At 47.4% G+C, this 21,121-nt stretch overlaps 1 protein-coding gene across 3 annotated transcripts in view; it reads left to right on the forward strand.

Annotated features, from left to right (window-relative positions):
- Positions 1-20,700, forward strand: part of DPF3 (double PHD fingers 3) — a 295,548-nt gene extending 274,848 nt beyond the window's left edge. For all 3 annotated transcript variants that reach the window (XM_055130025.1, XM_012933613.2, XM_055130026.1), the window contains 2 exons: positions 9,369-9,450; positions 9,982-20,700. In XM_055130025.1, the coding sequence (XP_054986000.1) occupies positions 9,369-9,450; positions 9,982-10,052 (153 nt within the window). In that variant the 3' untranslated portion in view covers positions 10,053-20,700. The remainder of the gene's footprint in view (positions 1-9,368; positions 9,451-9,981) is intronic.
- Positions 20,701-21,121: the final 421 nt, after the last annotated feature.

Consider the following 21,121-nt stretch of genomic DNA (forward strand, 5'->3'; position numbering starts at 1 on the left):
TTATGGAGTTGCATTTTTTTTCTTGTAAAGTTCTACCAATGTTTTATATATCTTGGATGAGTGGTGGGCAAATATTTTATCCCAGTCTGTGGGCTGTCTTTGTATCCTGGTTATCATTTCCTGAGGGGCAGAAACTTCTTAATGTAATGTAACCCCATTTGTTTATTTTTGCTTCCACTTTCCTGGTCAACGGCATTACATCCTTAAAGGTGCTTAAAGATTCAGTGTCATGGAGAGTTCTGCTTATGTTTTACCCAATGGATCTTATGGCTTCAGGTCTGATATTGATGTCTTTGATCCAATTATTGGATGTTTTTTGTAGTTGTTTTTTTTTCATTGGGCCACATTATTGGTGCTCAGAGCTTACTCTTGGCTCTGCACTCAGGGATCTTTCCTTGTGGGTTTGGGGTTGCTTGGGATAGAACCCACATTGGCCGCATGCAAGAAAAATCCCTATCTGCTGTCATATTACTCCACTCTCGTCTTTGTGCATGATGTTAGGAAGAAGTCTGAGTTCATATTTATGCATGTGGCTGACCAGTTTTCCCAACACCCCTTATTAAAGAGGATTTCCTTGTTCCACTTGATATTTTTTGCTCCTTTATTGAAGGCAAACTGACCATATACCTGAGAATCTGTCTCTAGATTTTCAATACCATTGAATAGAGTACCTGAGGGTCTGTCTTTATCCCAGTACCATGCTGTTTTATTTACTAATGCTTTGTAATACAGTGTGAAGTTGGGGAAAGTGATGCTTCTCATCTTTGTCCTGAAGATTGCTTTGGCTATTTGGGGGGAGAGTGTCTATTGTTTCATATGAATTTTAAGAGTGTTTGATCTATTTCTTTGAAAAATGTTATGACATTCTTACAGAGATTGCACTGAATCTGTATAATGCTTTGGGGATTATTGCCATTTTAATGATTTGAATCTTCCCAATTCATAAACGGGGGGGTCTGTTTACATTTTACCATTCTATTTTATTTCTTTAAGTAATGTTTTATAATTTTGTTTGTATAGTTCTTTCACCTCTTTAGTTAAACCAATTCCTAGGTATTTAATTTTCTGAGGCACAGTTGTGAATAGAATTGATTTTTTAATATATCTCTTTTCTTTTAAAAAAATTTTTTATTAATGAATCACCATGAGGTACAGTCTTCTATTTTATAATTCATGTACAGAAAAACTGTGGAATGTTATGTGTTAATTTTGAAACCTGTCATTTTACTACACAAAACTATTGTTTCTAGGAGCTTTTTTTGTAGAGTCTTTAGGGTTTTCTAAGTATAGTTTCATGTTGTACACAAATAATGGAAGCTTGACTTCTTCCTTTCCTATCTGGATGCCCTTGGCATCCTTTTCTTGCCTGTTATGGCAAGTACTCCCAGTACTATACTGAATAGAAGTAATAAGAGTGTACACTCTTGTCTTGTGCCTGATTTCAGAGGGAAAACTTTTAGTTTTTCCCTGTTGAGTATCGTGTTTGCTGTGGGCATGTGGTAAATAGCTTTGACTATGCTGAGGAAAGTTCCTTCAATTCCCATTTAGTTGAGAGATTTTAATCACAAATGGGTTCTGGGTCTTGTCAAATGTGTTCTCTGAATCTATTTATATGATTATATGATTTTCATTTTTCTTGTATTGATATGCTATATTATGTTAATTGACTTGCATATGTTAAACCCTTCTTGCACCCCTGGGATGAATTCCACTTGGTCATGGTGTATGATTTTTTTCTATGAGATGTTGGATTTTATTTGCTAATATTTTGTTGAAGATCTTTGCATCTCTGCTCGTCAAGCATCTTAGTCTGTGATTATCCTTTTTAGGACTGTCTCTGCTTTTGGTATCAAGGAAATGTTTGCTTCATAGAAACTGTTCAGGAGTGTTTCTGTTTCTTCAGCTTCCCAAAGGAGCCTGAAAAGGATTGACATAGGTCTTCAAAGGCTTGAAAAAACTTACTAGTGAATCCATCTAGGCCTGGGATTTGTTTTGGGGGAGATTTTGATTACCATTCCAATTTCCTTGATAGTGATAGGCCCGTTCAGGTTTTCCATATTTTCTTGGTTCAGCTTTGGAAGGTTATAGGAGTCCAAGAATTTATCAAAAAATATTTTCTTTTTTTTTTTTTTTTTTTTTTTGCTTCTTGGGTCACACCCAGCGATGCTCAGGGGTTACTCCTGGCTTTGCACTCAGGAATTACTCCTGGCGGTGCTTGGGGGACCATATGGGATGCTGGGGATCGAACCCGGGTCGGCCGAGTGCAAGGCAAATGCCCTACCCGCTGTGCTATCGCTCCGGCCCTCAAAAAATATTTTCAAAATAATCCCTGATGAATTTGAATTTCTGTGGTATCTGTTGTGATGTCCCCCTTTTTATTTCTGATTTTGATTTTATTTGATTAATTATAGTTCTCTCTCTGTCTCTTTGTGAGTTTACTAGTTATCGATCTTGTTTTTTTTTTCAAAATATCAACTCTTGATTTTATTAATCTTTTGGATTTTTAAAATTCCAACTCATTAATTTATGCTCTTATTATTCCTTCCTCCTGCCTGCTTCAGGCTCCTTTGTTGGTTGCTTTCTGATTTCTTAAGCTGTATAGTTAGGTTATTTATATGTGTTCTTTCTTCCTTCCTGATGAATACTTACATAGCTATGAACCTTCCTCTTAACACCACTTTTGTTGTGTCCAACAAGTTTTTGCAGCTCATGTCCTCATTCTTGTTTGTTTCCAGGACTCTTTAGATTTCCTCTCTGACCCACTTGTTTTTCAGTAGTGAGCTGTTTCTTTTAATTTTTGAACTGTTTATTTCTAGATGTTTGAGTTATTTCTCCATTTTTGTTTGTGACTAACTCTCAGTATTGGTGTATCGTGATCTGTGTAGATAGTTGATGCAGTTTCTATCTTTACGACTTTGTGGATGTATATTTTGTGGCCCAGCATATACTCGATTGGAGAAGAATTTTTATTCAGCGATTGGGAGATGAAAAGCTACACACACACACACACACACACACACACACACACACACACACTATTCTATTTCTTCCTTTAAAGCCAGTATTTCCTTGCTGGGTTTTAGTCTAGTTGATCTATTGAGTGATAGAGTGGTGTTGAAGTCTCTATCATTTTGCTTCTATCAATGTCACTGTCACTGTCATCCCGTTGGTCATCGATTTGTTCGAGCGGGCACCAGTAACATCTCTCATTGTGAGACTTATTGTTACTGTTTTTGGCATATCCAATACGCATGGGTAGCTTGCCAGGCTCTGCGGTGCAGGCTCCATACTCTCGGTAGCTTGCCGGGCTCTCTGAGAGGGGTGGAGGAATCGAACTTGGGTCGGGCTGCGTGAAAGGCGAATGCCCAACCGTTGTGCTATTGCTCCAGCCCAATGACTTCCTTCAAATCTATTAGTCTTTTAATTTAATTAATTTATTAATTTACATCACACCCAGCGATGCTCAGGGGTTACTCCTGGCTCTGCACTCAGGTATTACTCCTGGTGATGCTTGGGGGACCATATGGGATGCCAGGGATTGAACCCAGGTTACCCATGTGCAAGGCACATACCCTCCCCACTCTACTATCGCCCTAGACCCAAATCTATTAGTTTTTTTAAAGTAGGTTTTTAAAATATTAGTTTTTTTTAAGTGAAGTATTTTTTAAAGGTATTGCTGGTCCCTCATTAGTTGCATATATGTTTAGGAGTGTGATTTCTTCCTAATGTACATATCCCTTGATCATTAGGAAATTATCCTCTCTTTCTTATAACCATTTTGAGCCTAAGTCTATGGTTGCCTGATATTAATATGACCTCCCTGGCCTTTGTGGCGGAGTTGTTTGCTTGAAGAATTATCTTCCAACTCTTGACTTTGAGTCTGTGTTTGCTCTGACTATTCAAATGTATTTCTTGCAGGCAGCAGAATGTTGGATCCGATTTTCTAATCCATCCTGCCACATTGTGTGTCTTAATGGTACACTTAGGCTGTTGACATTGAGTTAATTATCATAGAGTTTGTGTCATATTTCTGTAGAAGTTTGATGAGTTTGTGCATTTGTATTGTCTTAAAGTAGCCCTTTAGTCCTTGTAAAGTTGATTTTGAGTCTGTGAAGTTTTCTGTGAAGCTTTGTGTTGTTTTTTTCAAAACTGAACGATAGTCTGGCTGTGTAAAGTATTCTTGTTGAGGTGTTAATTTCATTGGATTTTTTTGCTATATTATTTTATTGTCTTTGGGCCCTGAGGGTCTTGTTTAGTAAATATTCTGTAAATCTTTAGTACAATCCTTTGTACATGATTTCCTTCATTGATCTTGCTACTTTCAGTATTCTATCTTTATTATTGGCTTTTATCATTCTGATTATGATGTGTCTTGGAGTCCTTTTATTTGGTCTCTTTTAGTTGGTACCATTTGGACCTCTTGAATTTAGGGCATGTGCTCTTCAGCTTTGAAAATTTCTCAGGGATGAATTCTTTGACTAATGCTTCTTAATCAGATTTGCCTTTCTGAACCTCTGGGACCCTGATGATTCTTATGTTGTTCCTCTTGAATTCACCCAAAGTTATCTTGTCTGCTGCTAATTTATTTTGAAGCTTCCCCCCATCTTCTGCTGTTGTCTGGAGGTTTTATACATTTCATCTTGAAATTCAATGACTTTGTCCATAGTTCAATGTACTCTTATCCTGAGACCTTTCAGTGAGCTTTTCATTTCACCTACCAAATTATTTAGTTCTATCATTTCTGCCTGTACTTTACTCATTTCTGCTCTCATAGCCTCTTGTGTTTTATTGACTGTCTGTTCCATTGTTTTTTCTTTTTGAGCTTCTTAAATATCCTCAACATTTTCTCTCCAAAATCCTTATCAGAGAGGTTATATAGTATTTATTACTTGTAGAGACTTCAGGGCTACCATCTTCACTCACTAAGTGTGATGGGGTTCTGAATTGCTTTCCCATTGTGAATTTTGCAATCTGGAAGTAATTTTTGTGTATTGTGTGGCTAGGTGAATAGAGTTAGGATGTCAGTGTTATGTTCTCTGTGAGATATGAAAAAGTGAAATATAGTGTAGCCATTAGCATTGTTCTGACCTGGAGGTGAAATGGAGACTTCTGAGTGCTTCCTAGCTATGTTCTGATGCTTAGAGTTCCAGAATCGGGAGCGTGGCAGGGCTGAGCTGAGACTGAGCTGGCATCTAGCTGGGTGGCAGGCAGATGTTGCAGGAATCCTAACCTGACCACTTGAGTGTGGCTTCCTAGCTATGTTTGATGCGGTTTCTTGTTGAGTTTAAATTTTCAGTTATCCTGAGAGGCAGATGGAGAGGAAAAGAATATAGTGCTAGACTATTAGCAACTTTGCCTAGTTTTACAGAGGCAAAGTCTAATCCAGGACATTCTACCCAGAGGGAAGGCTCTTAGTTTTTCCCCATTGAGGATGACGCTTGTTGTAGGCTTCTAGTAGATGGCTTTGACTATATTGAGGAAAGTCCCTTCTATACCCATTTTGGCGAGAGTTTTCATCATAAATGGGTGCTGGATCTTGTCAAATGCTTTCTCTGAATCTATCGATATGATCATATAGTTCTTATCTTTTCTTTTGTTGATATGATGAATTATGTTGATTGATTTCCGAATATTAAACCATCCTTGCATCCCCGGAATGAATCCCACTTGGTCCTGGTGTATGATATTTTTGATGAGATGTTGAATTCTGTTTGCTAATATTTTGTTGAGAATCTTTGCATCCATGTTCATAAGGGATATTGGCCTGTAGTTTTTTTTTTGTGGTGTCTTTGTTTGCTTTTGGTATTAGGGAGATATGAGCCTCATAGAAACTGTTTGGAAGGGTTTCTGTTTTTTCAATTTCCTGGAAAAGCTTGAGAAGAACTGGCAACAGGTCCTCTTTAAATGTTTGGAAGAATTTTCTAGTGAATCCATCTGGACCTGGGCTTTTGATTTTGGGAAGACTTTTGATTACAGTTTCAATTTCCTTGGTATTAATAGGACTGTTCAGGTACTCCTGGTCTTCTTGGTTCAGCCTTGGGAGATTGTAGGAATCCAGGAATTTATCCATTTCTTCTAGGTTTTCTTGTTTCGTGGCATACAGCTTTTCAGGGACGAGACAAGGATGCCCACTCTCTCCTCTCCTGTTTAATATAGTACTGGAAGTACTTGCAATAGCGGTTAGGCAAGAAAAATGCATTAAGGGCATTCAGGTAGGAAAGGAAGAAATCAAACTCTCACTATTTGCAGACGATATGATACTATACTTAGAGAACCTTAAAACCTCTACAAAAAACTCTTAGAAAAAATAGACTTGTGTAGTAAAGTTGCAGGCTATAAAATCAATACCCAAAAGTCCATGGCTTTCCTATACGCAAATAATGAAAGAGAAAAAAGCGACATGATAAAAGCAATCCCATTCACAATTGTGCCTCAAGTGATCAAATACCTCGGAATCAACTTAACTAAGGAGGTAAAGGACTTGTATAATGAAAACTACAAAACGCTACTTCAGGAAATAAAAGAGGACACGAGAAAATGGAAAGATATCCCCTGCTCATGGATTGGAAGAATTAATATTATCAAAATGGCAATACCCCCCAAAGCATTGTACAAATTCAATGCGATCCCTATAAGGATACCCTTGACATTCTTCAAAGAAATGGAGCAAGCGCTCCTGAAATTCATATGGAACAATAAGCCCCCATGAATAGCTAAAGCAATTCTTGGGGAAAAGAAAATGGAAGGAATCAACCTCCCCAACTTCCAACTCTACTACAAAGTGGTAGTAATTAAAACAGCATGGTACTGGAACAAGGGCAGAGCTGAAGACCAATGGAACAGGGTTGAATATCCTGACATACCACCCCAAATATATGATCATCTAATCTTTGATAAGGGATCAAGAAATGTGAAGTGGAGCAAGGAAAGCATGTTTAACAAATTGTGCTGGCAAAACTGGACAGCTATATGTAAAAAAATGGACTCGGATCTCCACCTATCACGATGTACAAAAGTCAGATCAAAATGGATTAAAGACCTCAACATCAGACCAGAATCCCTAAGGTACACTGAAGAAAATGTCGGCAAAACCCTCCACGACATTGTAGGCAACAGGACATTCTACCCCCTTGCATTTCTGATGTTCAGACTATAGTGTGGGTTACCAGTTTCTATGATGCTAGTGGTGCATTTTATTTTTTCAAATATCTTATTTTTTGTATCCCATCCTAACTTGTTTCTTCTTATATTACCCAAATTATATTACTATGTCACTCACCCACTTAAGCTCCAACAATACCAGTGTAATCTTATGAAATAGGCCACCCAGTCCTGGCTTTTATTTTACCCTTCTGACTGGTTCTTAGTCTTTTTTCTCTGTGTCCCTTAAAGTTAGTGTTCCTCGAGGATCTCACTCTTGGCCTTCGTCTCAGCAGCCTTTTATGAGTCCTGGATTATTAAAAAAAATTCAATAAAAGCTATGAATTTCCTCTTTCCTCAGAAACATATGTTTCTATCTATATAGAGTTGTGCCTATAACTTCAAGTTTCTGGCTACCTACTCATGAGTGTAAGTTCAAAGATAGCATCTCTCATACACACCAGTCTGCATCTCTAGGGCCTTACATCGAATCACCAATGATTCCAAATCCATACCTCAGGGTAAAGCTACCCTCCAGATCTCTGGTGAGTTGTGGATCTACAGAACATGCTGGTAGCCAAGATTGCCCTCTGCTTCCCACAGATCTTCTCCAATTACTCAGTGGGGAGTTGCATCATCAGGCCTGCTGACCAAGCCACAGGAGACATTCTTGTTTCTTTCCTATTATTCTCTATACCTAACCAATGGCTCTTACATGGGAGTATAAAGCTTTAATCCATACTCCTGCTACCATCCACCTAGTTCAGTCTGTCATCATATCACTCAGATGCTTATAACAGCCTCCTACCGCTGGCCACTAGAATCAGTCTTTTTCCACCTATAATTTATATACTTTTCACGTATCATTTATATACAGCCACTAGTGCTAGTGAGGAGCTCTTTCTATTTTTTTTTAATTTTTATTATATCACCATGTGGAAAGATACACAGTTTTCAGGTTTATGTCTCAGTTATACAATATTCAAACACCATCCCTTCACCAGTGCCCATATTCCACCACCAGAATCCCCAGTATACCCCCCGCCCCCCACCCCCCACTGTATAACTGATGAATTTCACTTCATTTTCTCTTTACCTTGATTACATTCCATATTGCAAAACAAAACTCACTATTGTTGTTGGAGTTTCCCCCCAAGAAGGACAGCCTTACTAAGGAAGCATTTGATAATTGGTTTTCCATTAAAAGATAGTATGTTTTCAGTTTTTAGAAAAGGTCGCGCGGCTGTGGGTAGCTCCAGTCCCGCAACCCGGAGCCGTGTTAGTTGCTGCTCAGTGTCGCCAGGGCTCCATTTGGAGAAGGCGTCCCAGCTGTACCTCCTCCGCCTGGATCCCTGGTGTTGTTGGCCCGGGTTCCGGTCCGGAGCATTTCGAGGAGCTCTTTCTAAATTGTAAGAAGTATTATGTCGCTCTTTTGCAAACTCTTCAAAAGTTTCCCATTTCCTTCATTGAAAGACTTAGCTTGATAGATCTCTTAGGATCCCCCCCAAATCACTGTGTCTCACAGGAATTTCAAACTTCTCAATCTACTTTTTTTTTGTCTCTAGAATCTCTGCACTGGTAAGTGCCAAGATAAAATATGATACAACATACAAGTATGCAAACCTTTTATAATCCATTCAATCGAGTTCAAAGTCCACTGAATAGAACAGGACTGGGCCTAGAGAATGGAGAACAGATCACATCAATTTATGAAGTGGCTACTACAGGAAATGAAGTTCTGAAGGAGACACTTAAAGGAGTTCAATAAGGTTCTACCACTGGATTGTACAGCCCAATACAGTGTTAACCAAAAAGGCATGTTACAAATGAGCTCATCCACACAACACTGAGCACTGTGTAAAACCTGTCATGTGGTAGCACTGTCTACCACGTGACAGGTTTTAAAACTTTAAGAAAAGTATAAAGACAGTGGGGATACAAGAAGAGAGAGAACATTCAGTTGAGGTGGAATATTCTTTGTGGAAGTGACTGAAGGGTAGGTAGGGAGTGGTCAAAGGGGAAAGGAAGAGGAAATTCTAGTTGTGTGCAAAAGCATATCATCCAATTCAGGGGAGAGGAACCCTAAGTGAAGCCTGTAAAGGAGGCATCCAGGGAGGTTGTCTGTGGAAATCGGCTGAAGGAGTTGAGGATGGGGGGGGCCTATGCAGAATTTAGTCCTAAATTGTTCATTCTTTCTCTGTCTCTCCACCTGTTCTTTCTCCTACCAGGACCAACTACTCTTCTGTGATGACTGTGACCGTGGCTATCACATGTACTGTTTAAACCCCCCAGTGGCTGAGCCCCCTGAAGGTAAAGATGATAAGGCCCATAGTAACACCAAATATCTTTCCCTATTATTACTTATATACTTTCCCTAATATTACTTATTATACCCACTGGGCTGAGGTCTGTGCTAAGGGCCTCATTGGTCTTGTCCCATTTAATCAGCACAACCCTACAAAGGGCAGGCAACACCACTGCCACAGACCAATGAGGTCCAGTTCAACCAGCTGGAGCTTCAATTTGAGGACCAAAGAGAGGTTTGCTAGATGTTCAACTGAGACAGTAGGGAGATGGGCACTTTCAGGGGTGCTGGTTCAACTTGGGGAGGGGATTGGTTCTAAGGCATAATCAAGATAGGAGCGTCTTTACGATGGCTCAGCCAATCATTTCTGAGCATATAGTGGTGTCTGAGTGGCAATTATTCTGCTCTCCATCAGACTCCAGGGTTGGGACACTGCCAATCAGTTGGGGAAGCAGAGTGGAAACGGGGTGTACCATTAGTAAGGACTTGAGGCTTGGGAGAGGGGCTTTTGATAACACCATCTTGTTTTTTTGTAGGAAGCTGGAGCTGCCACTTATGTTGGGAACTGCTCAAAGAGAAAGCCTCAGCCTTTGGCTGCCAAGCCTAGGGCTCCAGGTCATGGAATGTGACTTCCGGTCAGAGAGGCTAGACCAGAGCCCAATTCAAATCCGATTGAGCCTTGTCTCCTACATATCCAGATAGGCCAGCTGTAAGAAACCTCAGTAATCACAGATGGCATGAACGCGCGGACCCAAGAGGACGAGGTGTCTACTGACCTCTTCCACACAGGTGTCAGCATTTCCACCAGCTCCTTCTCCTTTCTACCAGAAGAATCTTGCACTTTTGAAGAACAACCCAGACCCCAGCCCTGTAGAACCCTCTCTCACATTTACCCAGTGCTGTGGCCCTCTCCCTGGTTCCCATTTTTTGAGGAAAGCTGTTTTGTGACCACTCCTCAGTCATTTGTGTGTAGTTTGGTGTTTTCTATGGATGTGTTCTAACGAAGAACTCTCCCCTTAGCCTCCCTGCCCCTCCCCCCACCCCCACGTGGGCTTTGAATCCTGAACTCGATAGAGGAACACAAAAAAAGGCTATGGAGAAGTTATTTATTACCTGTGTCTTTGGAAACTTCTAGATTATGAGTCTGAAGGCCGTCTTGGCAAAGGGACCCTGAAATCCCTCTTTGTTTTCTGGTCTCTGTGAAGAGGAAAAGTGACTTTCTGGACACCCCCACGGATACACTGACATGCAGAATGGTTCTCCATGGGGCTGGAGAGGGAAACAGAGGTACAGAGGGCGTGGTAGGAAACACTAGGAAGAAATTCTGAGTCCCGCCATCCCAGTCAGTATTTACCAGGAATGATTCTGCACAGGTCAGGACCGGGATACTCCAACCACCTGGACTTGTCTCTTGAGGGTCTCAAGAACCAAGAAGGTGAGTGGCAGCTGCCTGGTTACAAATACGGATTTTGGCACCAAGAAGCTTTGAGAATTTGTACAGTATTGACAGATGCTTGGAATTTCTTATCCCACGCAGTTCCTTCCTTTCACGTTTAGTGTGGAGGTCACCTGAGGCCGGACCCTAGGCACTTTGGGATGGGGGAGGGAGGGTGGACTCCTCACGAATCACGGGGTTGTGTGATTATTTGTGACGGGGCGGCGGTGGCCACGGTAGCCTCCACTGGAGGGCCACGCGTATCTCCTGTATCCCGAGATGCTTGCTGGATCCTCATTTTCAAAAAGAAGAAATCCTTTTCCAGAAGAGGCGGGACGCTCCAATTCCGAGAAGCCCAGCTTGGAAGTCAGCCCCGTGGCCGGCGGGAGAGGCCCAGGGCTGCCTTTGGATTGGCGGGAGTGGCCGGGCAGTGGCCACAGCAGCAACACAATAACTTGACACTTCTGGAAAAATCATTTGCCCAAAGGGCAGGTCTCGTGGCGCGCAGGACCCTGGCGCATGCTCGGCTTCCCTGAAATCAGCTCCCCCCTCTGGGGTCCGGCTGCTTACAACAAAGGCCGGGGTTATTTTTAGTCCTCCGGCTCCCGAAGAAGCCTCTGGAGACTCAGACACTCGCCTGGCGGGGCCCCTCCTGCCCAGCTGCGGTGTTTGCTCGGCGACTTGGCAGGAGCCTTCCTGCTCGGCTAATTGCTGCTGGCGGTGGACAGGGGCGCAGCCTGGCCTGCAGCCGAGCCCGGTCGGTCTCCTCCCAGTCCTTTGCAGAGGGACCATGGCAAGAATTGGGTGGTCCCCCTCTAACAGGGGCCTGCGGGCCCTGAGCGATTGATTGCACGCACGCGCAGGTGTGGTTTGCAGTGAGCCCCAGAGCTCTGCTTGCTCCCACTCCGCGCCTGGAATCCAGAGGCCCTGGGGAGGGCTTGGGCGCAGTCGTCGCTGTATTCCCAGGAGGCGGCACGTCACGGGATGCGCGTCCACGCCTTTCTGTGCTGCCTTGCTAGCCTCCTGCCAAACCCTTCCCGTCGGTCCTCGAAGGCTGAGGACTGGTTTTGGAAGTCACTTTGATTTCATTTTTTGGAAAAGAACGTTCAAGAGAGAGGTTCCCAAAGCCAGAGGTTACCCTGGCTACAAGTTCGAAAGGCAAACCTGAACCCCAAATCTGCACCCCGACCGTTTGACAGGTTCCCCCCAGGGGTGGTGGTAAACCCATTTCCTGCCTCTGGCAGACCGTCGGGTGCCCTGTTGCACCTCTGTCTGGCCTTACTTGCTTGTCCAAGAGGGAGGGAGAGGTGGAGTTTTGCAGGCCAGGAGGAGATAGTTCCCCCACCTCACCCCCTGCCCCACCCTGCCGCTGCTGCTCAGGGCTCTGCGCCAGACAGTAGAAAGGGCCAGAACCCCCCCTTGGTACCTTTACTTCCTGCAGGATGGGACCCACACCTTCATTTGGGGAGGTCTCAGTTTCCCCATTTGGAAAGGGGGGACAGCCAAGCCAGCTGGTAGAACAGCATGTCCCAGGCACAGCAAGCAGACAGAACTTTCCAGAATCACACCTTTGTGTTATAAAGGAAGGTGCTGGCCAACGTCACACTGCTCTTTGAGGGCAGAGAACAAGCCAGGCGCACAGAGCACACGCAGATAATCAGGGTTTTAGCTTTGCCTCTGCCACTGAAGGGCTTTGTGACTTTGACTGTGTCATTTAGCATCTCTGAGCCTTAGTTTGCCCACCTGTTGAAATGGGGATAATAAGATTTGTTCTTAGCAGCAGTGGGAGTCTTCAAAAGAGAAATGTTCTCTAAATAATTTCCCTGGGACTGGGGTTGTCTGGGAGGGAACCCAAATGATCCCTATATGTCCCTCTCCTGCGAGGTAGCCAAGGATAGATTATTTCTGGAACTCTCTCATTTGGACAGAGGTGATTTAGGTTTCAAAGGCCAGGTTCCCATGCTCAGCTCAAGAGACTAAGGGGTCAGTGACTTGGGGATGGGGGACTCTGTGTGGAAGGGCAGGCACCCCTCCTGGGTAACTTCAGATTGAAGCTACCCAAGACTCTCCCTTCTAGATGACCAGCACAGCCGAGGCTGGGAGCAGCTTCTGGAGAAGGCTCTGATTCATTTCCGTTCTGTGTTGTGTTCTCTCGCAAATGTCCGTTCCGAGCCGGGAAGAGAGCTCCACGGGCCGAGTGCAGGCACTGCAGGCAGGTCGCCCAGTTTTGATCCTCTACACCGAGCATGGCTACCTGTGACTCCCAAGCACAGAGCTGGGAGTAGATCCAAGCAGATGTGTTAGAACTATACCTCCCCCTACCCCCCCCAAAAAAAACCCACCAAACAACCAAAAGTGCTCCATTCAAAGTCCAGCTCTCCTACTTTCTAGCCTGTCAACCTTGGGCAAGTATTTTTCCACATCTGCAAGAGGGGCTGATGTGGGCGCCAGCAGGGTTTTGCAGAGGTTGGAATAATGCTGATAATGAGCCTGGCATGGGGCCTGGTCTGAGGAAGGGCCCTGCTCGGTGCTGGCTTTGGTCTTTGTGTACCTCTGTACACCAGCCGAGATAATGATGCTGCGGCTACTAGCTCAAAGCCCGAGGCAGCCACGGGGTCTTCACTTTGCTTCACCCCGTGTGGTTCCCCCCTGACCAGAGAGGACATGGGGCTGCAGGATCCAGGCTAGGAGCAGAAGCCGTTTTCTGGTAGGCATTTCGGAAACACTGCCTTTTGGGCCTGCAGCAAATGCTGTTCCGTCAGAGTGTCAGGAGAGAGCCAGTCCCTGCTAGGAGATTGATTTCCGCTGGGCCTCCAACCACTCATGGCCCCGAGTGAGGCTGCCAGTGGGTCCCTGGCTTTGCCCAGGGCCAGAGAGGAAGCCGGGATGGTGGAGAGAGCAGGTGCCTCTAGCTCCACTGAGTCTGAGGCCCTGCAGGGAGCTGGTGGGTGGGAGGGAGGCCAGATTCCTCTGGAGCTGGCAAAGATAACAGGTTTGAAGGTTGGGGGAGGGCACGGCTCCCAAGAAACCCTGGGGAATGCCACTCTGGGTGCATTTTAGTCCTTGTGCTTTGAACACAGTACGCTTCTTTGGGGCCCGCCCCGTCACCAAGTTCAGCTATTTTAGGGAAGGAAAATGAGATGATGTCTTTTCCTATGGGGGCAAATTTAGGTGACAGACCGGTGCTCTTCTGAACAGCTGAAGAAAGATTATTGGCAACGATGCCAGGCTTTGGGAGTCCGGGAGGAGGACCCCCGATTTCCGCTGTAGGCCCAGGTGTGCTGGGGGGTGGGGGTGGGCCCGGAGACTCCCACACTGACCCTCCCTTCCCCACACCCACCGCCCTCCCTGGCTGCTGGCGGCTCTCCGTGTCCCTGTCAGAGCAGAGGGAAGTGCTGGCTCCCTGCTCAGAGACCCTGCACGCCCCACTGGCTCCCTCTGTGTCACCAGAGCTGAGGCCCATCCCAGGAGGAGGAGGGGGTCAGAAAGGGCATTGAGGAGCAGGGTGGTCGGTGTCCACCTGAGGAGGGGTTTGGAGTTAGGGAGATGGCCTGGAGCTAAATAACTGGGTGGGAGGAGTGGGAAGGGAGATGCAGTACATGCCACCATTGTCTCTCAGCAGCTCCACATTTTCCTGCGATTCTGGATAATAGACTTAAAAAAAAGAAAAGAAAAGAAGTCAGACACTTGCACCATTCCATACCAAGCCAGATCTACTGTTTTCAAGACCCCCTCCCCCACACACAGACACCCGGGTTCTGAGCCCCTGTGGGATGGGGGGTTTCCCAGGACAAGATCTGCTCCTGTCAATGGAGGCGGGAGGTTCAGAGACAGTCTTTATGGATCTTCCTTGTCCCTCCTTATCACCCTCTCTCCCCCCAAAAGTGTTCTTTTGATGTAAATAAGCTGCTGAGTTCTCTTTTGTCTGGATGGGTTACAAATGACAGCAAAGCCCTGGATAGCAGAGGGGTCAGCACTGCCCCCCAAGACTCCCCCTCTGTCCCCCCCCACACACTGACCAGGGTCCCTGCCACTAGGAGAGGAGGAGTCCTGTCTTGGGCAAATAGATTGGGGTTCCTTTTAGCAGCCGATTCCCACCCTGGAGGATACCTTTGGTCTTCTGACGAGTTTCATCTGGACACCAGGTGAGATATAGACAAGATGCTGGAAAACACCGAAGCGGTCATTGCTCTCAGACTTACCAGCAACCCCCAACCCTACCCCTAAACCCCCAGGTATGTGGTGCTGCTGGTTGTCTGGGGTCCAGCTGGCTGTGGTCAGAGAGGATCTCTGTAGTTGTCCATGGCCTGAGGCTCCTCTACTCATTTCTGAAACTTCCCAGGACGTAGGATTTTGTCCACGATGCTCTGCCAGGGCCTCTGGTCACTGAGCATGACTGCCCAAGCAGAGAGGTGGTTCACTCAGAGGTTAGAATAACGCTGATAACGAGCCTGGCATGGGGCCTGGTCTGAGGAAGGCCAGGGTCTTTGGGGTGGCTCTCAGAAAATCCTTGGGAAACTGGGTCCCCTTCTGAGAAGGCTGGGGACCCTCAGGTCTGTAAAGGTCAGTGGAGGTCATTTTCCTGACCAGGAAGCAAGAGGAAGACTGCTCTGATGCCCTGGGTCAGGAGTATGCAAGCAGATGGAGTGCTCTAGCAGATGGAGTGCTCCCAGGAAGTGCTCCCAGGAAGGCATTGCGGCTGTGTGGCCCCTTCATGTATCCTGCCTGGGCTGCTGGAAAGAGAGGCCAGAGGAAGCACCTCCAGGAAACTGGTGGGGCGGGGTGGGGGTGGGGCGGGGAGGAGGGGAGAGTCGGGCCTGCTTGGTCCTCTTCCAGTTAGTTGCTTTCCCAGAAGGAACAGGGAGCTCCCTTTGTGAGGAATAAGATTGGGAAGTGGGTCGGTAGCCAGAGAAGGGTCCCTCTGGGCTGAGGGAGCCCTGGCTGTGTCCCCACAGAAGGTTGAGACCTGAGGTCACCTCCCGGGTCCCCCGAGACTGTGAGGGATGGGTTGGAGGGCAGAGGAATGCCCCTGACTCAGTCTCTTTGCCCCTCAGGCCTTCGCTTTCTTTGCGCCTGTGCCTTGACAAGGGTCATTTCAGGGTTTCCCCCTCTGTGGCCCCACCAAGAGAAGGAAGCATTTGTGCTGAGGGTGACATTTCCCAGGGCAGGCCAGAGGAAGGCCAGGAACCAAGACTGGCAGGCGGCCAGAGCCCATTTCGGCAGAGATATAATCACTAATAATGACCTCTAGCCCGGGCAGCGAGCAAAGTAGCCATTCAGGACGGTAGCAGCCCTGCCTGGCGCATGGACACAGTGTGGCAGGGAAGGAAGGGTGCAGGGCAGTCCCCGTAGGAAACGGGGGGGGGGGGAGGGGGTGTGTGCAGAGCCCTCAGGGCCTATATTTTCCCTTAGTACCACAACTTCACGAGTCTCTAGGTTATATTTAGCCTGGCTGCATCCCGTTTGTCTGCAGCTCTATTATTTGTACTGGTGTTTTTGATATTGATGATGAAAACAGGGACAGAGACAAACACTCATGCACACACACACACACACACACACAAACTCACACCTCACTTAGCAATCTGAAGTGAACCGTATGTTTTGTGTGCACATATATACACACACACAAACACATGCACACACCTTGCTTAAATGGACTGGACCATAGGTGTGTGCATGTACATAGATGCATGTACACACACACACACACACACACAAACACACACCTTGCTTAACTGAACTGAGCCATATGTGTTGCTCCAGAATGAGAGAGGGAAACTGTCCTGGGCTGGGAGCTGCCAGACAAGATGTTTTCTATTTTGGGGTGCTCCTAGGCCTGCTCCCTGAGCTGTCAGCCCCTGCACCAGCACAGCCGTGGGAAAGAGACCTTGAGCTCCAGACACCATTGGCTGTCACGATGCCTCCCTTCCCTCCACTCCGCTCCTTTCTACTTCTTTGCAGGGAGCAGGGGAGATGTTTGGCAATAGTCAGGGGCCAGGTCTCCCTTCTGTTTTCTGTGGAAGGGATGCAAATTTTTGCAGTGAAAATTGGGATGGTTGGAATGCTTTCCTTTGCTGGGAGTTCTGGGTTCCCCTCTTCTTTATCCACTCCCCTTTCCTGCCCCCCTCCTCCTCCCACTGCACTGGCTGCTGAAGAGAGGGGTGCCAGGGAAAGAAATAGAGGCACCCAAAAGAAAGAAAATATACCCCTTCGCGCTTCCAACACATAGTTGGAAGAGGTCTAAATTAGGTCTGTGAGCAGTGAAGGAGAGCATGGATTCATAGAGGGGAGCTCAAAGGCAGGGAGTGGGGTCCATTGCCCACATTGCATCTGACCCGCGTGGCCCTGGATCGAAAGCAGACAAGTTACTGTGACAAGGCGGGGGCAAGAATCTGGGGAGTCCTTTTGCCTCTGGCTGGGAAAGGGAGGGTTGCCCATCCTTGTTGCTGACCCCTCATCTGCCACATTTGCACTGGCCACCTCTCACCTGAAGGAAAAGGACCCCATTTCTTGCCCACTTTGAGGAATTGTTGGGCAGGCTGGCACGGGCTAACATACTTGGCAGGGCACCCTGTGCAGGGCGATCCTGGTGGGGCTAAACCACAAACCCCTCCTGGTCCAACCTTCTCCACCCTTGAATGGCACTCCCTCCTGGCCATCCTGCTCTGACCCCAGTCGTGTGTCGCCCAGGAAGGTGTCTGTGCATCTCGGTCACTTTGCTTATATGCACGTGTTGTGTGTTCATCCATACTTGAGGCACAGGCTAAAGTGTACATGGATTTCCCCCATCTGGAGGTCAGGCCTGGGAGACTGCCCGTGAGCAGCTGGGAGCTCTTGGTCATCTTTTCCTCAAGCATCGGTTGTCCCAAAGAGAGGATCCTCCAAGAGAGGAACACTGGGTGGCAATAACAGCATCTGGAGAGGAATCGGCCAGGCCACGGCAAGAACATGATCCTGAGTCTCTCCCCTCCCCCCGCCCCCCAGGCCACTTGTCCAGTGCCCTTCTGGGGTGGGGTCTCATGTGGGGATCAGAGGAACTCTACAGGGGAATGGGGGCAGGGGACCAGTTTCTGGGGTCAGCTGTGCATCGTGTCCTTGCTTCATGCCTCGCCTTCTCCTTGCTGTATTGACTGTGTTCTGTCACCCTTTTCCTTGCATCTCCCTGAAGAAGCCGCGCCAAGATTGAGCTCTGTGCCTGAATGCGAAAGGCAGCCAGTATCTGCCCAGCTGGAGGGTCGGCTCAGAGTTTACCTGATGCTGCCCTTGATATCTCTACAGGCAGTCCTTTTTGGGGTCTCCAGATAGCAGCTGGCTGGGATCCAGAAGAATCTCAGTGCGCATAGCAGAGAGGACACAAGATTCCCTTGCTGCTTGGTTGCGAGTCTGGTTCTAAAGTGTGAGTCTGGTTCTAAAGAGCTAGGACACCTCCTTCCTGCCCTTTCTTGGTTCTAAAGTGTGCGAGAACACAAACTGCATTCTGGGACTTGGCCCTGCCTTCCATTTGAAAGCTGGTGGACAAGGTCCTTCTGAGCCACCACACATCTTAGAAATAGGTCACCGTGTGTCATATGCTGCTGGCTGGGGGAACAGAAGGGGAGAGTCATCTGGTCTGGACCAATCCAGGCTAGACCCAGGCAGCGGGCCTTCAACTTTGAGCTTGTGGGCCCTCCATCCAGGCTCTGTGAGGGGAGCACTGGAGAGCACTCAAGGAGGGTCTGCTTTGAGACTCCCGGGGAGCATGACTGGCAGCACCTCATCAGAGGTGGGAAGGGCCTGCTGGGATGCCTGGCCTGACACTGAGCCTCGATTCGTACCTGAGGAGACTTAAAAGAAAGCTGGACCTGTCCATATCACCTATGCAGGAGGCAGCACTAACTAGTCTCTGCCCAGAAAGAGGCCCGCACCCCTCTTTCCAAATGTGCTCTCCTCTGAGAGCTAAGAAATAGTGATTCTCTGTCGGGGTTGAAAAAGTTGGTTTCTTCTTCATGTTGCCTCAAGCTCCCCCGGGGTTCTCCTGTGAAATAGGGGAGGCTGTTGTGCTGGCTTTGGTGAAAGTTGTCACTCCATCAAACCGGGGCTGTCCTTCTGAGTGGGCATAGCTGAACTGGGTGGGGCGGGGGGGGTTTGTTCCTTCTGAGTGGGCATGTCTGAACTGGGAGCATCCTCTGAGTGGGCCCGAGCCACTGAGATTGACAAGACTGAGAGGTTCTTAGAAGGAGAGGCCTCACGTGCAGGCTCTGAGGAGAGAGGCTGTGGAGTCTGTGAGGGGTTGAGGGAAACTTTACCCGCTTACGCAGCCAGTGATTAGGCCCTGGATGTCTGCATCACCCCATTGCTTCGGGCCGCAGCTGGGAAGGGGCTCCCGCTGGAAATATCTCTGAACTCCGCCATGCACTGTGTCTGTGTCTCTCTCTAGAGCTGTAAGTAGGAAGCCAACTTGGGGGCACAAGAGAGCAAATCCATGTCAACATGCACTGTTGCACTGTAGCACTGTCGTCCCATTGTTCATCAATTTGCTTGAACGGGCATCAGTAACGTCTCCATTGCGAGACTTGTTCTTGTTTTTGGCACATCGAATATGCCACGGGGAACTTGCCAGGCTCTGCCCTGTGGGCGGGATACTCTCGGTAGCTTGCTGGACTCTCCGAGAGGGGCAGAGGAATCGAACCCAGGTTGGCTGCATGCAAGGCAAACATCCTACTCACTGTGCTATCGCTCCAGCCCATGTCAACATGATAGTCCCACAGTTCCAAAGTGCTTCCTTGTCTCTTTTACCCTCCCCTCACTCCCTCACCAACTCTTTCTGGAACCCTCAGTCGTACATTAGGAACGAGAGAGAGAGAGAGAGAGAGAGAGAGAGAGAGAGAGAGAGAGAGAGAGAGAGAGAGAGAGAGAGAGAGCTGGCTCCTTTGGATGTCCTCCCCAATGGTCCTAGGGATCAATGCCACAGGACCTCCCACTGATGGGACTGCATAGAGCTTTCATTATGAGCTGCTTGGGGACCTTAGTGTCCAGGACTGAGGCTGATGGTAGCCTTTGTGAGGTTAGAGAGAAGAGCTCCAGGCCTGGGAGGTCTGAAGACACGCGCTCTGTGGACTCCTTTCGAAAGCCACCAGAGCACCCCCATCCTGCCCCAAATGCTTTTCCTGGTGTGATGTGATTGTAGTCTCTGTCTGTAGGGTAGACATGTCGTGCCACTGGTCCTCTGCCTGCAGGGTGCCCCCATTCTCCCTGTGTTCCGTCCCCACGTTGTGGATCCTGGTGTGAAAGTACTGTGATGTTTCTGCCCCATGCGCAGATGCGTGGAGACCTCTGTTTCAGTATCGGAGATGGGGCTTATCACATCTCCCATCACCCTACGGGGATGCAAGGGGCTGTGACTTTCTAGAGAGCCGTGCAGCCTCAAGGCCTCTGGAGAATCTACAGGAGGCCCATGGCTGCGTCTGTCCAGGACTGGCCTGCAGCGAGAGGTCACCGATGAGTGGAGAGGGCTGACCAGAGGCTGCCTGGAGCTAGGACGCCTCCTTCCTGCCCTTTCTGGGGTTCCGGGAGGGGGCCATGGAGAGGCCAGATCCTGGAGCCCTTGCTGGAAGAGCCATGTGGGCCTCAGCAGCCTTGATTTGGGGGACCCCCGCAAAGCCCAGGCCTCTGTGGAATCCGCACACCTTCACCGAGACTGAGTCACAGGCCCCGCCTCATTTGCTGTGGTTAGTATCTTGTTCTGTGGTTGCTTAGCCGTGTTGACAACCTATGTAGCAAATCTTTTTTTGTCTGCAGTTTAGAGAATGTGTAAACAAATAAAAGACTTCAAAACTCTTGGGAACTTTTGACTCTTTTCTGTCTCCCTCCTCTCCTTTAAAAAAATCAATTGACAACATAGATCCTATAGCTAGTCACTGTGTGTGAGTGTGTGTGTGTGTGAAAGAGTATGTTTAAGGGTGTGTGTGTGTGTGTAAGAGAAAATGGTGTGAGTGGTAGAGAGTGTGTGTATATGTGTGTCTAAGGGTGTGTGTGTGAGTATATAAGAGTGTGTGTGAGAGTGTTGAGTGTGTGTGACAGTTATGGGAGTGTGTGAAGACGTGTGAGAGGGTGTCAGAGGGTGAGTGTGTGACAGTGTGTGTGTGGGTGTGAGGGCATGTCAGAGGGTGTGTAATTGTGTCTGTGTGTGTATGTGATGTGCATGCGTGTGTGCCAGGTTCCAGTCAAATGGCTGCCAGGAGACTCCAGGTGGCATTGGC

This window comes from Sorex araneus, chromosome 3 (genome assembly GCF_027595985.1).
Source record: "Sorex araneus isolate mSorAra2 chromosome 3, mSorAra2.pri, whole genome shotgun sequence".
NCBI classification, from domain to species: Eukaryota; Metazoa; Chordata; class Mammalia; order Eulipotyphla; family Soricidae; genus Sorex; species Sorex araneus.